The sequence below is a fragment of the Phocoena sinus genome, chromosome 3 (assembly GCF_008692025.1).
Source record: "Phocoena sinus isolate mPhoSin1 chromosome 3, mPhoSin1.pri, whole genome shotgun sequence".
Taxonomy (NCBI): domain Eukaryota; kingdom Metazoa; phylum Chordata; class Mammalia; order Artiodactyla; family Phocoenidae; genus Phocoena; species Phocoena sinus.
This window is the reverse complement of record NC_045765.1, coordinates 54196902-54211433: the sequence shown is the minus strand read 5'-3', so window position 1 is coordinate 54211433 and position 14532 is coordinate 54196902. Positions and strand designations below refer to the sequence as shown.

The 14532-nt window shown below is 39.2% G+C and overlaps 2 protein-coding genes across 2 annotated transcripts in view; one reads left to right on the top strand and one right to left on the bottom strand.

Annotated features, from left to right (window-relative positions):
• Positions 1-14532, bottom strand: part of LOC116751289 (transcription initiation factor TFIID subunit 7-like) — a 183069-nt gene that overhangs the window by 41232 nt on the left and 127305 nt on the right. The window lies entirely within an intron of this gene.
• LOC116751285 (protocadherin beta-4) lies at positions 4941-13015 on the top strand. Its single transcript, XM_032626995.1, has one exon. The coding sequence runs from the start codon at positions 5181-5183 to the stop codon at positions 7554-7556; it is 2376 nt and encodes a 791-aa protein (XP_032482886.1). The 5' UTR covers positions 4941-5180; the 3' UTR covers positions 7557-13015.

Genomic DNA, 14532 nt, shown 5'->3' with positions numbered 1-14532 from the left:
ACACAGGCCTCTCACTGTTGTGGCCTCTCCCGCTGAGGAGCACAGGCTCCGGACGCGCAGGCTCAGTGGCCATGGCTCATGGGCCCAGCCGCTCCGCAGCATATGGAGTCCTCCCAGACTGGGGCACAAACCCGTGTCCCGTGCATCGGCAGGTGGACTCTCAACCACTGCGCCACCAGGGAAGCCCATGGATTCAGATTTCTGAAGTCAATAGTGTCCAACTAATATGGGCTGTCCATGAGGCAAGACTTTGATTAGAAACTGAACTTCTATAAAAATTAGAAGTTTATCAAAAATTAAAATTGTCTTTCTTAAGTATTGTCTTTTGAGGTTTTTTCCCCCATTATATTTATCTCTGGGGAAATGGATTTCTTTATCCTGAATGTTTCATCCTATTCAACAAGACTTAATCAGTAGTCAGAAAACTTTCCACCAGGAAAAGCCAGGACTAGATGGCTTCACTGCTGAATTGTACTGAACATTTAAAGAATTAACACCAAGGACTTCTTTGGTGGTCCAGTGGCTAAGACTGCATGCTCCCCATACAGGGGGCCCAGGTTTGATCCCTGGTCAGGGAACTAGATCCCGCATGCCTCAACTAAAGATCCCACGTGCCGCACCTAAAGATCCCTCATGCCACAACTAAAGATACTGCATGCTGCAATGAAGATCCTGCATGTGGCAACGAAGATCTCGAGTGCTGCAACTAAGACCAGGTGCAGCCAAATAAATAAATATTTAAAAAAAAAAATTAACACCAATATTTCACAAACTTGTTTAAAAAAAAAGGGAGCAGGGACCACTTCCCAATTCATTTTATGAGGCCAGTATTACCCTGCTGCCAGAACCAAAGATAACACAAGGAAAGGAAATTAAATACCAATATCTCTTGTGAATATAGGTACAAAAAATCCTCAACAGCATATTAGCAAACTGCCTCCAGCAACATGTGAAAAGGATTATACAACATGACCAAGTGGGATTTGTCCCAGAAATACAGGTTGATTTAACATATGAAAATCAATTAATGCAACATACCGTATTAACAGAAAAGGAAAACCATACAACCATTTCAATAAATGCAAGAAAAGCATTGTACAAAATACAACACCTTTTCATAATAAAAAGACTCATGAAACTAAGAATTATAGGGAATATCCTCAACTTGATAAAACGCAACTATAAAAACCCACAGCTGGGCTTTCCTGGTGATGCAGTGGTTGAGAGTCCGCCTGTCGATGCAGGGGACGCAGGTTCATGCCCCGGTCCGGGAACATCCCACATGCCGCCAAGCGGCTGGGCCCGTGAGCCTTGGCCGCTGAGCCTGCACGTCCGGAGCCTGTGCTCCGCAACGGGAGAGGCCACAACAGTGAGAGGCCCACGTACCACAAAACAATAATAATAATAATACAATACTTAGGAATAAATTTAATAAGTGCAAGACTTGTATGCCAAACAGTATAAAACATCAGTGAAAGAAATTAAAGAAAACCTAAGTAAATGGAAAATTGTTCATGTGTTGGAAGATTTAACGTTGGTTCACAGATTCAACTGAATCCCTATCAAAATCCCAGCAGGCTTGGTTTTTTTTTTTTTTTTTTTTGCAGAAATTAGCAAATTGAAGGTAAAATTCACTTGGAAATGCAAGTACCAAAACAATCTTGAAAAATTAAACATACAAATACTATTTTTTTTGTTGTTTTCAAGTCATCATGAAGTTTGTTTGTTTGTTGTTTTCAAGTCATCATGAAGTTTAAAAAAGCATTCTCTCTCTCTTTTTTAAAACAAGTGAGACTACTCAAAACTTCATAGTATGTGTTTAGCATTTGAACTTCAGGACTTCTTGTATTCAAATTCCTTTAAAATGATTTTTATCTTTCCCTCAAGGATATTTAAAGTTCTTGCCTGTAATTTACCAAGGAGGAATTAAAACTGATATTTAATTACCAGAGTATCCCTCTAACTATTCTATCTCTCTTTGTGTGTTCAAAATGGAAGAAATGTTTTAAATATTGTGCTTCAGGTCTGGCAACCAATTGTGTAAGTTGTTGTATGAATCCTTCAGAATGGATAATGCAGCTTTCCTGACTGGAATGGAATGGTTTTGCAGGTAGTCATTCTCTTTACCATTATTGCCTCTTCCATGCAGATATAATAGTTTTTTTCTGATAAGTTTGGCAGTTTGGCAAAATAATCCATGATGCAATGTTAAACTATCATCTTAGGCCACCTTTCTTGATTTTAACTTTACACACTGGTAACATTTCAAAAGATCTATACATATATATATATATATTTAAGGCTACAGGGAATTCATTATTCATGTCACTCTTAGTTTTTTTTTTTTAAACCTAATTAATGATCTCAACAAAAGACTCTTAGTTTTCCTTTCAATTTCTAAATTTTGTAAGCACCTCTTTTTGCTGGTACCTATCTCTAAAGGCAGACAAACTATTTAAAAGATTCTTATATTAATTGAAAATTTGAATAGAAATATATTTCACCTATGATATCTGTGTACCCAAGGCAAGGCTGAAGTTTGGATCTAAATTACCTAAAATGTTGTTCACCTCTCTAATTCCACTTAGTTAGATCAAAGAATGGATTCCGGAGCCATTCTGTAATAGTTTGAATCCTACCTTTGCCATTTTCACATGGTGCATGACTATGGGCAGATTATTTAAACTTTCTATTCCTCAACGTCTTTGTCTATAAAATGTGCCTAATAAGAGTGCCCACCTCATAGGGTTGTTTGAGGGATAAAATGAGTTAGTGTATGTAAAATGCATAGAGTACTATCTGGCATATAGTGACACATATATGTTAATATTACCTAGATTTCATTTGTTTTGGATTGACAAAAGGGATCGAAAAGAGCTAATCTGCAACACTATTACTATGTCAGCATACAGGAATAAGTAAAAAAATCTAGTTTGAATTTTGTCCTGAACTCTTTAACTTTAACTAGAGCTCAGTTAATATAGTACGAAACAATTTTTTGTTTCATTCAGGAAATTTGCTTTCCATTTATATCTAAAGTAATATTCTTTCTTTTTTTCTTTTCATTATGTTTATTATTTTTTATCACTTCACTTAATGTTGATATATATTTCTCTCATTTGCCTTAAGCATTAAAGAAAATTCTACAGCATATTAATATTACTATTATTGCTATTACTAGATCTCTTACAACAGGAATTAACAGAGCTAGAATAAAAGTAAATTTATTTGAACAGTGCTTAGCGTGTATTATACTCTCATCTCTCAGAATTCTGTATTCAGTGTCAGACACGTTCATGGCTGAATGCATGATCTCACAGTAATCTAATATAGGTAGAAATATGATCATTAGAGTGGGTTAATTAATTTATCCAAATGATATTTACTGAATGACTACTATAGTCCAGGCTTCTTTCAAAAATAATGTTTCCTGGGACTTCCCTGGTGGACCAGCAGTTAAGGCTCCACGCTTCCACTGTAGGGGACACGGGTTCGATCTCTGGTTGTGGAATTAAGACTGAGCATGTGCACAGCATGGCCAAAAAATAGTAAATAATAATAATTTTTCCTAATATTTTCTATCATTATCAGAATCTAAGATTACTGACATGATTTTAAAATAATTCATTAAATGTGGATCATAATTTATGAAGTTAATTAAGTAATTAAATTATAAGATATTTAAGGAGGAGAAATCCCATATGTACCAAGATAAGTGGTATCCCATTCAATATACTAATTGTAACCAGTAAACTGATTGTGTCTCAGTTAACTTACTATATCAGGGAAATCACAATAGCTGCATGCTGCACTGAAATCCATTTTATAAACAAGTCTCTCCTCTTCTCCATATATAAGCAGGCAAAGCTTGAGGTACCCTTTGCTCACACATTAAAATGTTTTAAATCACTGCTTCTTATCTTCCCGCAAATTGGCTAGTCAAGGAATGTGATATCTGGGCTACAAAGGATCAATGTGGTAAGAAGCAAACTCATTATTAAATACAGATATCTAGCTAAATCAGCTTAAACTTAAAGGCTTTACCTTAATAAAATTCTATGATTTTCACTCAATTTTGTCTTGATATTATCCTGATAATAGTCAAGTAGAATAATCAAGTCCTATCACCCTCTGAGCTTCTGTTTCTTTATCTGTAAAAATCCTTTCATTTCCTCTCTGGATCTAAGAATCTGATTCTAATAGTATTTGACCTCCTTAATATTTTAATGTGGGCTCACACTGTAAAAGGACTTATAACAAAGCAAGATGCCTTATTTAACTGTATTACTGTTTGCACACCAGCGTAAAAAAATAGAACCTGAGACCAAGTGGTACAGAACACTTTACACAAACTTTTTGCACCATCATAAATTTCTCACATACTTGGAAATAAACAGATAAAACTATTATTAATTATAATTTTATAAGAGTTTATCTCCCCTGGTTAGATTATGACAAAGGGGAAATGGAGTTCTTTAAGTTCCACTTGTAAGGGTATGGGGAGAGGAAGATAGCCCCTTGCTTTGTGCTCACAATTATTGTAGCTCATGCAATGTAATGGAATAACCTATACCTTAAGCCATTTAATGGAATAACAAAACTTTTTAAAGTTCTAGGGCTTCCCTCTTGGCGCAGTGGTTGGGGGTCCGCCTACTGATGCAGGGGGCGCAGGTTCTTGCCCCGGTCCGGGAGGATCCCGCATGCCGCGGGGCGGCTGGGCCCGTGGGCCATGGCCACTGGACCTGCGCGTCCGGAGCCTGTGCTCCGCGGCGGGAGAGGCCACAGCGGTGAGAGGCCCGCGTACCGCAAAAAAAAAAAAAAAAAAAGTTCTATACACTTTTTTAAAGGGCTTGCATTTGGACACTTCCAAAATAGGCTGACTTGAGACTACAGTATTAGTTTCTCAATAAGGACGCAGGGTGGCGCTGCCGGCTAAGACTGTGAATAAGGAGCCCTAAAAAGCTCCCGTGTTCCTTTGTTGCCAGCCGAAATCAACACCACACAGAAGAAGCTTTGCCAGTCGTGCTGGGTTACCAACGAGTTTGGGTAGCGATATACTAAACGACTTTAAGATTAAAGGCAATTTTGTGAAGATTCTACCAAGCAAGAAGTCAGAATTTAATACCTCGGGTCTTTTTGTGGTTGCTGAAGGGACTGGATGTAAGCGCTCTGGCTCCAACATGGAGACGCTAGAGAGAATTCAACAAAACAGGCAAGTGATAACATTTATTTTGATACTATTCTTATCTCAGGCTCACCCTGCGCCTATTCGTTATTCTGTGCTGGAAGAAACAGAGAGCGTCTCCTTTATAGCCCATTTGACCACGGACCTGGGCCTGGGAATTGGGGAGCTGGCCGCCCGGTCGGCCCAGGTAGTGTGTGACGATGACAAGCAGCGCTTGCTGCTAGATCGCCAGACTGGAGATTTGCTTTTGAGGGAGAAACTAGACCGGGAAGATATATGTGGCCCCGTTGAACCCTGTGTGCTGCATTTCCAAGTGTTCCTGGAAACTCCGGTGCAATTTTTTGAAGGAGAACTATTAATCCAGGACATAAATGACCACTCCCCAGTATTCCCGAATAGGGAAATGCTCCTGAAAATACCGGAAAACAGCCAGCCAGGGACTGTTTTTCCGTTGAAATTAGCTCAGGATTTGGATGTGGGCAGCAATGGTCTTCAAAAATACACTATCAGCCCCAATTCTCATTTTCACGTTGTCACTCGAAATCATAGTGAGGGCAATAAATATCCAGATTTGGTGCAGGACAAAGCACTGGATCGAGAGGAGCAGCCTGAGTTCAGCTTAACCCTCATGGCGCTGGATGGCGGGTCTCCACCTAGGTCTGGCACCAGCATGTTACGAATCCTGATCATGGATGTCAATGACAATGCTCCTGAGTTTGTGCACACTCCATATGAGGTGCAGGTTCTGGAAAACATCCCCCTAGACTCCCCAATACTTACTGTTTTAGCTAGGGATGTAGATGCTGGAAACTTTGGGACTCTTTCCTACGGTTTGTTCCAAGCATCAGAGGAAATTAAACAAACTTTCTCAATAAATGAAGTCACAGGAGAAATCCGACTGACAAAGAAATTGGATTTTGAACAAATTAAATCTTACCACGTGGAAATTGAGGCTACAGATGGAGGAGGCCTTTCCGGAAAAGGCACTGTAGCCATAGAGGTGGTAGATGTGAATGACAACGCCCCTGAAATTACCATACCTTCACTCACCTGCTCCATCCCAGAAAATGCTCCTGAGACTGTAGTCTCCATCTTCCGAATTCGAGATAGAGACTCCGGAGACAATGGAAGGATGGTTTGCTCTATTCCAGGTAATCTGCCATTCATTCTAAAACCGACTTTAAAGAATTTCTACACCCTGGTAACAGAGAGCCCTCTGGACAGAGAGAGCAGAGCCGAGTACAACATCACCATCACCGTCACAGATATGGGAACCCCCAGGCTGAAAACCGAGCACAACATAACCGTGCTGGTGTCCGACGTCAACGACAACGCCCCCGCCTTCACCCAGACCTCCTACACCCTGTCCGTCCGCGAGAACAACAGCCCCGCCCTGCACATCGGCAGCGTCCGCGCCACAGACAGAGACGAGGGCGCCAACGCCCAGGTCACCTACTCGCTGCTGCCGACCCTCGACGCGCACGTGCCCCTGGCCTCCCTGGTGTCCATCAACCCGGACAACGGCCACCTGTTCGCCCTGAGGTCCCTGGACTACGAGGCCCTGCGGGCGTTCGAGTTCCGCGTGGGCGCCGCCGACCGCGGCTCGCCCGCGCTCAGCAGCCAGGCGCTGGTGCGCGTGCTCGTGGTGGACGACAACGACAACGCGCCCTTCGTGCTGTACCCGCTGCAGAACGCCTCGGCGCCCTGCACCGAGCTGGTGCCCAGGGCGGCCGAGGCGGGCTACCTGGTGACCAAGGTGGTGGCGGTGGACGGCGACTCGGGCCAGAACGCCTGGCTGTCGTACCAGCTGCTCAAGGCCACGGAGCCCGGCCTGTTCGGCGTGTGGGCGCACAACGGCGAGGTGCGCACGGCCCGGCTGCTGAGCGAGCGCGACGCGGCCAAGCACAGGCTGCTGGTGCTGGTCAAGGACAACGGCGAGCCACCGCTCTCGGCCAGCGTCACGCTGCATGTGCTGCTGGTGGACGGCTTCTCGCAGCCCTACCTGCCGGCCCCGGAAGCGGCAGCGGCGGACGCGGCCCCGGCCGCCCCGCTCACCGTCTACCTGGTGGTGGCCTTGGCGTCGGTGTCGTCGCTCTTCGTCTTCTCGGTGCTGGTGTTCGTCGCGGTGCGGCTGTGCAGGAGGGGCGGGGCGGCCTCGGTGGGTCGCTGCTCGGTGCCCGAGGGCCCCTTTCCGGGCCACCTGGTGGACGTCAGCGGCACGGGGACCCTGTCCCAGAGCTACCAGTACGAGGTGTGTCTGACGGGAGACCATGAAACTGGTGAGTTCAAATTCCTGAAGCCAGTATTTCCCAAACTCTTGGTTCAGAACACAGAGAGAGAAATTAAAAGAAAGCCCCAACTGCAGGAATAATTTTGTTCGGTTAAGTGTCGTATTTGGTCAAGTGAGCCTCTCAATTTTGTTAAACCTGACTCACATTGCGTTACTTTCTCTTGAGATTGTATTGTTGTAGAAATATGTATATCTCTACTGCAAATTATGCATGTCTCTGTGCTAAATCTTCCTTTTATTAATATTGCTTGGATTTAGCATTTTTAGTTACACTTGATATTATGTATTTCTCCATATTTGACCTTCTCTTGGTGATTAATCTTTCCATAACCATAAATTACTCAAGTAGTGTAAGAAGAAATTTTATTTAAAGGAACTTCTTGGTTAATGTCTTTTCAGGGAAACATTTTAAAGCTTCTGTGTAATCTTACATTTCTATATATTTTTGGTACTTGTCTTTACCACATAGCTTTATATTTGCAAGGCCAGAATGTTTGAACTTCTTTGTAGCTACCTAAGACCTTTCTTGTTCACTATTCTACCAGGCTATGCCCCCCTGAATAGCCATGAACATATAAATTAGCATACTTGTTTCTCCCAAATTGTACCTAAACATGCACTTTATTAAATTATTGATACACTACAGTTGTGACCATATCCCATTGTGAGCACCGTATATGCTAGAGATTATCTTGTTTGCTACTTACGTAGCACATTGTAATTGCTCCATAAATACTCACTGATATTAAAATAAAAATTATTCTCATTTATAAATAACAATTAAAGAGAAAATCTTATATAACTTGGTATCACTTCACTAAAATAAAACTAAGTCACTGCTTGGTAAAATACTTAAAATCTTAGAACCTTAAGTAAACCCTAAATCCTTTAAAAGGTCTCAAGAGGTAGAGGGCATATACTTTCTTGTCATTCCTTTTGTCCTATTAACAGAAGTTCAAATGTAGTTTAACGTATGTGTTTTTCTTGGTTTTCCTGCAGCTTCTCTGCATATTTCAAGAGTCAGAATTTCTTCTCAGTTTTGGTTATTATGTTCTAGTCTGATTGCTCATTTTAAGCTACTCTGCAAACATGGGCAGCTTTTATGAACAAAATGATGATTTATTTTTGATCTCCAAGTCACCTTGTTTTGTTCTTCAATGTAGCATTTGGGTATTTTGCATAAATTTACTTTTTCAATTATGCTAACTTTTAGTAGTAAGAAACAAGCATTGTTTTTTCTTTTAAGACAACAAGAATAGAAATAGAAATTAAGATAAACTTATCTGAATTATAATTGTTTCATGTTGTGTTCATTAAGCCAAGCAAGACAATTATGTGGTTTCCAACTAAATTTATATGGATGTAACTACAAGACCAGTTATTGAACTTTTGCCACAATGTGAGTAATTAAAGAGCCTGCTTTATAACCTAAGTATTTATTTTTAGATCTTGTGCCATCCTCCTGGAATTTAATTACTTGCATCTTTCTCTGAATTACATTTTTTCTAAGGATATAATGAAATAAAAAAGGAAAATTACTGTTTAAGTTATTATTGAAACATAGCTATTAGCCTTCATCCAATCTAATACTTGAAATTATAAAGTGATAAAAATGAGAACAAAATTAAACACAAACAAATATATGACATAAATACAGTAGTCAACTTTAACTTCTCCATTTACTTTAACTTCTCCATTTACTGTTAGATATTTAAATGAAATAGTTTTTATGTATGATGACAAGAAATGTGATTGAAGTTTTCAGCAATATATTTCAACATATGAACATCTAAGTTCATATTTTTGTTTATGCCAGGAAAGTCCAATTTATATAATCACCCAAATGAGACTGGCCAAACACTCAGAACCACATTTATGAATTTATATGAGTAAATTTATGAATTACTTTGTGTATTACTTTATAAATTACTGTGTATTTATAAAGGATGGATCATTCCTTACTAGCTGGGGATCACCACCAGTCTTTGGTGTAGAACAGATCAACATTTTAAAATTCAATGATTATAATTTAATAGTAAATATAATCCAAATAACTTCCACAAAATGAATACCTTAAGAAAAACAGGCCAGTTCTACTTTTGCAAAACAAAAATAGAGAATGGAGGCCAAATATCTGGATAATAATACACACTTCAATCATAGTTTCTCAAGTGCTGCTATTATATGTGCATTTTTTACAATTCCTTTGTTGTTGTTTTTAGGCATAGCATATAGTGAGTTTAACACATGCTGTTTTAGGCACAGAAATTCTACTGAAGGCAATATAACCCACATCACTTTAAGACCCTCTATTTCTTACTACCAGAAATTACAAAATATAGATTTTAAATAGTCTTAAATTATAAGTTATGCACATATTTGCTGGAATTCTGTTTCCCGGTTAGATGGATTATCTAACAGCAGAAAACAACAATAAAACCTGTTTTAAATTCAGAAATTACCAGTTTCAAGCAACAGACAGCAGATGATATAAAAAGAACTGAAGGGGCTAAGATTCCTGAAAAGGAAAAGCCTTGGAGTTCTGAACTGACTCCTCCAGTCAATTTGCCCTAAGGAAATTTGCAAACTCAAAGAACAGACAAAAGCCTTCTTCCAGGGATGGGGTAACTTCAATAGCCCTTGGCAAACTGGAGGATTCAAGCTCAAGGCCAGTTTTCCCCCTCATGATGCTTGTCAAATTCTGGGACATTCCAGGGAAGAAGACTAAAAACTTGAAGGAAAATTTCTGAAAAGCAGAGTGAAGTTTTAATAGTCTTAATGCATGAAAATTAGTCTGTGACCTGCCATGGGAAAGGCTGTGGAGAATACACTGAGTTCTGAACTGAAAATTCTGAAGGGTCAGGTGCTTTTCAGGACTGCAAAGAACCTTGACTACGCACAGTGCTTGTTTGAATTAAGGCAATTTGATTAGACATGACTCTATCAAGCTAACAGAGGAAAAGGTGAACTCTTTCTGGAAGAAAATAATATCATCTGGATCCCGGACAGCTTTTTACATTTATCTTCAGCATTCAATAAAAAATTATGAGGCACACAAACAAAAAGGCTGGTTGACATGAATAAAACCTAGAGGAAAAAACAGACAATACAGAAGACCTACAGATAAAATACATACTAGAATTTACTGACAGTGATGTTAAAATAAGTATGACTGATATGTTAAAATAAGGAATACAGAAAATAGGTAGAAGAGAATTTCACTAGAGAATGGAATAAAATGGAAATTAATTTTGGGACTGAAGAATATAATAACTGAAATTTTAAAATATTAGATTCGGTAATGGCATAGTAGTTGTAAAGGATTATAGGATTAGTGAATGCAAGACAGGCCAATATTAAATATCCAAATAGAAACACTGAGGAATGAAATAATTAAAAATACAGACAAGAATATTTAGTGACATGTGGAACATAATGAAAAACTCCAACACACATATGATTGTAATCCTAGAAGGACTAGGAATGGGGAATAAGCAATGTTTAAAGAAATAATGACCAAGAATTTTCCAAAAATGGTGAACAAAATGTACCGCTTAAGATGCTCAATGAAACCCAATTAGGAGAATAAAAAACAATGGTAGATGGGAGTGTTTCCTTAATTTCTCTTTCAGATTTTCATCATTAGTGTATAGGAATGCAAGAGATTTCTGTGCATTAATTTTGTATCCTGCTACTTTACCAAATTCATTCATTAGCTCTAGTAGTTTTCTGGTAGCATCTTTAGGATTCTCTATGTATAGTATCATGTCATCTGCAAACAGTGACAGTTTTACTTCTTCTTTTCTGATTTGGATTCCTTTTATTCTTTTTCTTCTCTGATTGCTGTGTCTAAAACTTCCAAAACTATGTTGAGTAATAGTGGTGAGAGTGGGCAACCTTGTCTTGTTCCTGATCTTAGAGGAAATGGTTTCAGTTTTTCACCATTGAGAACGATGTTGGTTGTAGGTTTGTCATATATGACCTTTATTATGTTGAGATAAATTCCCTCTATGCCTACTTTCTGGAGAGTTTTTATCATAAATGGGTGTTGAATTTTGTTGAAAGCCTTTTCTCTATCTATGAGATGATCATATGGTTTTCATCCTTCAATTTGTTAATATGGTGTATCACACTGATTGATTTGCATATATTGAAGAATCCTTGCATTCCTGGGATAAACCCACTTGATCATAGTATATGATCCTTTTAATGTGCTGCTGGATTCTGTTTGCTAGTATTTTATTGAGGATTTTTGCACCTATGTTCATCAGTGATATTGGCAAGTAGTTTTCTTTTTTTTGTGACATCTTTGTCTGGTTTTGGTATCAGGATGATAGTGGCCTCGTAGAATGAGTTTGGGAGTGTTCTTCCCTCTGCTATATTTTGGAAGAGTTTGAGAAGGATAGCTGTTAGCTCTTCTCTAAGTGTTTGATAAAATTTGCCTGTGAAGCCATCTGGTCCTGGGCTTTTGTTTGTTGGAAGATTTTTAATCACAGTCTCAATTTCAGTGGTTGTGATTGGTCTGTTTATATTTTCTATTTCTTCCTGGTTCAGTCTTAGAGTGTTGTGCTTTTCTAAGAATTTGTCCATTTCTTCCAGGTTGTCCATTTTATTGGCATATAGTTGCTTGTAGTAATCTCTCACGATCCTTTGTATTTCTGCAGTGTCAGTTGTTACTTCTCCTTTTTCATTTCTAATTCTGTTGATTTGAGTCTTCTCCCTTTTTTTCTTGATGAGTCTGGCTAATGGTTTATAAAGTTTGTTTATTTTCACAAAGAACCAGCTTTTAGTTTTATTGATATTTGCTATTGTTTCCTTCCATTTACCGTTGCAACAAAAAGAATAAAATACCTAGGAATAAACCTACCTAAGGAGACAAAAGACCTATATGCAGAAAAATATAAGACACTGATGAAAGAAATTAAAGATGATACAAACAGGTGGAGAGATATACCATGTTCTTGGATTGGAAGAATCAACATTGTGAAAATGACTATACTACCCAAAGCAATCTACAGATTCAATACAATCCCTATGAAACTACCACTGGCATTTTTCACAGAACTAGAACCAAAAATTTCACAATTTGCATGGAAACCCAAAAGACACCGAATAGCCAAAGTAATCCTGAGAAAGAAAAACGGAGCTGGAGGAATCAGGCTCCCAGACTTCAGATTATATTACAAAGCTACAGTAATCAAGACAGCATGGTACTGACACAAAAACAGAACTATAGATCAATGGCACAGGACAGAAAGCCCAGAGATAAACCCACACAAATATGGTCACCTTATTTTTGATAAAGGAGGCAAGAATATACAATGGAGAAAAGACAGCCTCTTCAATAAGTGGTGCTGGGAAAACTGGACAGCTACATGTAAAAGTCTGAAATTAGAACACTCCCTAACACCATACAGAAAAATAAACTCAAAATGGATTAAAGACATAAATGTAAGGCCAGACTCTATCAAACTGTTAGAGCAAAACATAGGCAGAGCACTCTATGACATAAATCACAGCAAGATCCTTTTTGACTCACCTCCTAGAGAAATGGAAATAAAAACAAAAATAAACAAATGGGACCTAATGAAAGTTAAAAGCTTTTGCACAGCAAAGGAAAACATAAACAAGATGAAAAGACAACCCTCAGAATAGGAGAAAATATTTGCCAAGGAAGCAACTCACAAAGGATTAATCTCTAAAATATACAAGAAGCTCATGCAGCTCAATATGAAAAAAACAAACAACCCAATCCAAAATTGGGCAGAAGACCTAAACAGACATTTCTCCAAAGAAGATATACAGATTGCCAACATACACATGAAAAGATGCTCAAATCACTAATCATTAGAGAAATGCAAATCAAAACTACAATGAGGTATCACCTCACACCAGTCAGAATGGCCATCATCAAAAAATCTACAAGCAATAAATGCTGGAGAGGGTGTGGATAAAAGGGAACCCTCTTGCACTGTTGGTGAGAATGTAAATTGATACAGCCACTATGGAGAACGGTATGGATGTTCCTTAAAAACAGAACTACCATATGACCCAGCAATCCCACTACTGAACATATACCCTGAGAAAACCATAATTCAAAAGGAGTCATGGGTTTCCCTGGTGGCACAGTGATTAAGAATCTGCCTGCCAATGCAGGGGTCACAGGTTCGAGCCCTGGTCCAGGAAGATCCCACATGCCCCAGAGCGGCTGAGCCCGTGTGCCACAACTACTGATGCCCGTGCAGCTAGAGCCCATGCTCTGCGACAACAGAGGCCACCGCAGTGAGAAGCCTGTGCGCCGCATTGAAGAGTAGCCCCTGCTCGCCACAACTTAAGAAAGCCCGTGTGCAGCAAAGAAGATCCAACACAGCCAAAAATAAATAAATACATAGATAAATTTATTTTTAAAAAAGAGTCATGTACCACAATGTTCATTGCCGCAGTATTTACAGTAGCCAGGACATGGAAGCTACGTAAGTGTCCGTCAACAGATGGATGGATAAAGAAGATGTGGCACATAAATAGCATGGAATATTGCTCAGCCATAAAAAGATACGAAATTGAGTTATTTGTAGTGAGGTGGATGGACCTAGAGTCTGTCATACAGAGTGAAGTAAGTCAGAAAGAGAAAAACAAATACCGTATGCTAACACATATATATGGAATCTAAGAGGGAAAAAAAGGCTCTGATGAATGTAGGGGCAGGACAGGAATAAAGACACAGATGTACAGAATGGACTTAAGGACACGGGGAGGGGTAAGGGTAAGCTGGGACGAAGCTAGAGAGTAGTATTGACATATATACACTAGCAAATGTAAAATAGTTAGTGGGAAGCAGCTGCAAAGCACAGGGAGATCAACTCAGTGCTTTGTGACCACCTAGAGGGGTGGGATAGGGAGAGTGGGAGGGAAATGCAAGAGGGAGGGGATATGGGGATATATGTATACATATAGCTGATTCACTTTGTTATACAGCAGAAACTAACATAACATTGTAAAGCAATTATACACCAATAAAGATGTTAAATAAAAAACAAAGCACAGCTAGGAATATCAC

Bases quoted from the DNA above. Each gene is read 5' to 3' on its own strand.
- LOC116751285 (XM_032626995.1), top strand. From the start codon at position 5,181: ATGGAGACGCTAGAGAGAATTCAACAAAACAGGCAAGTGATAACATTT.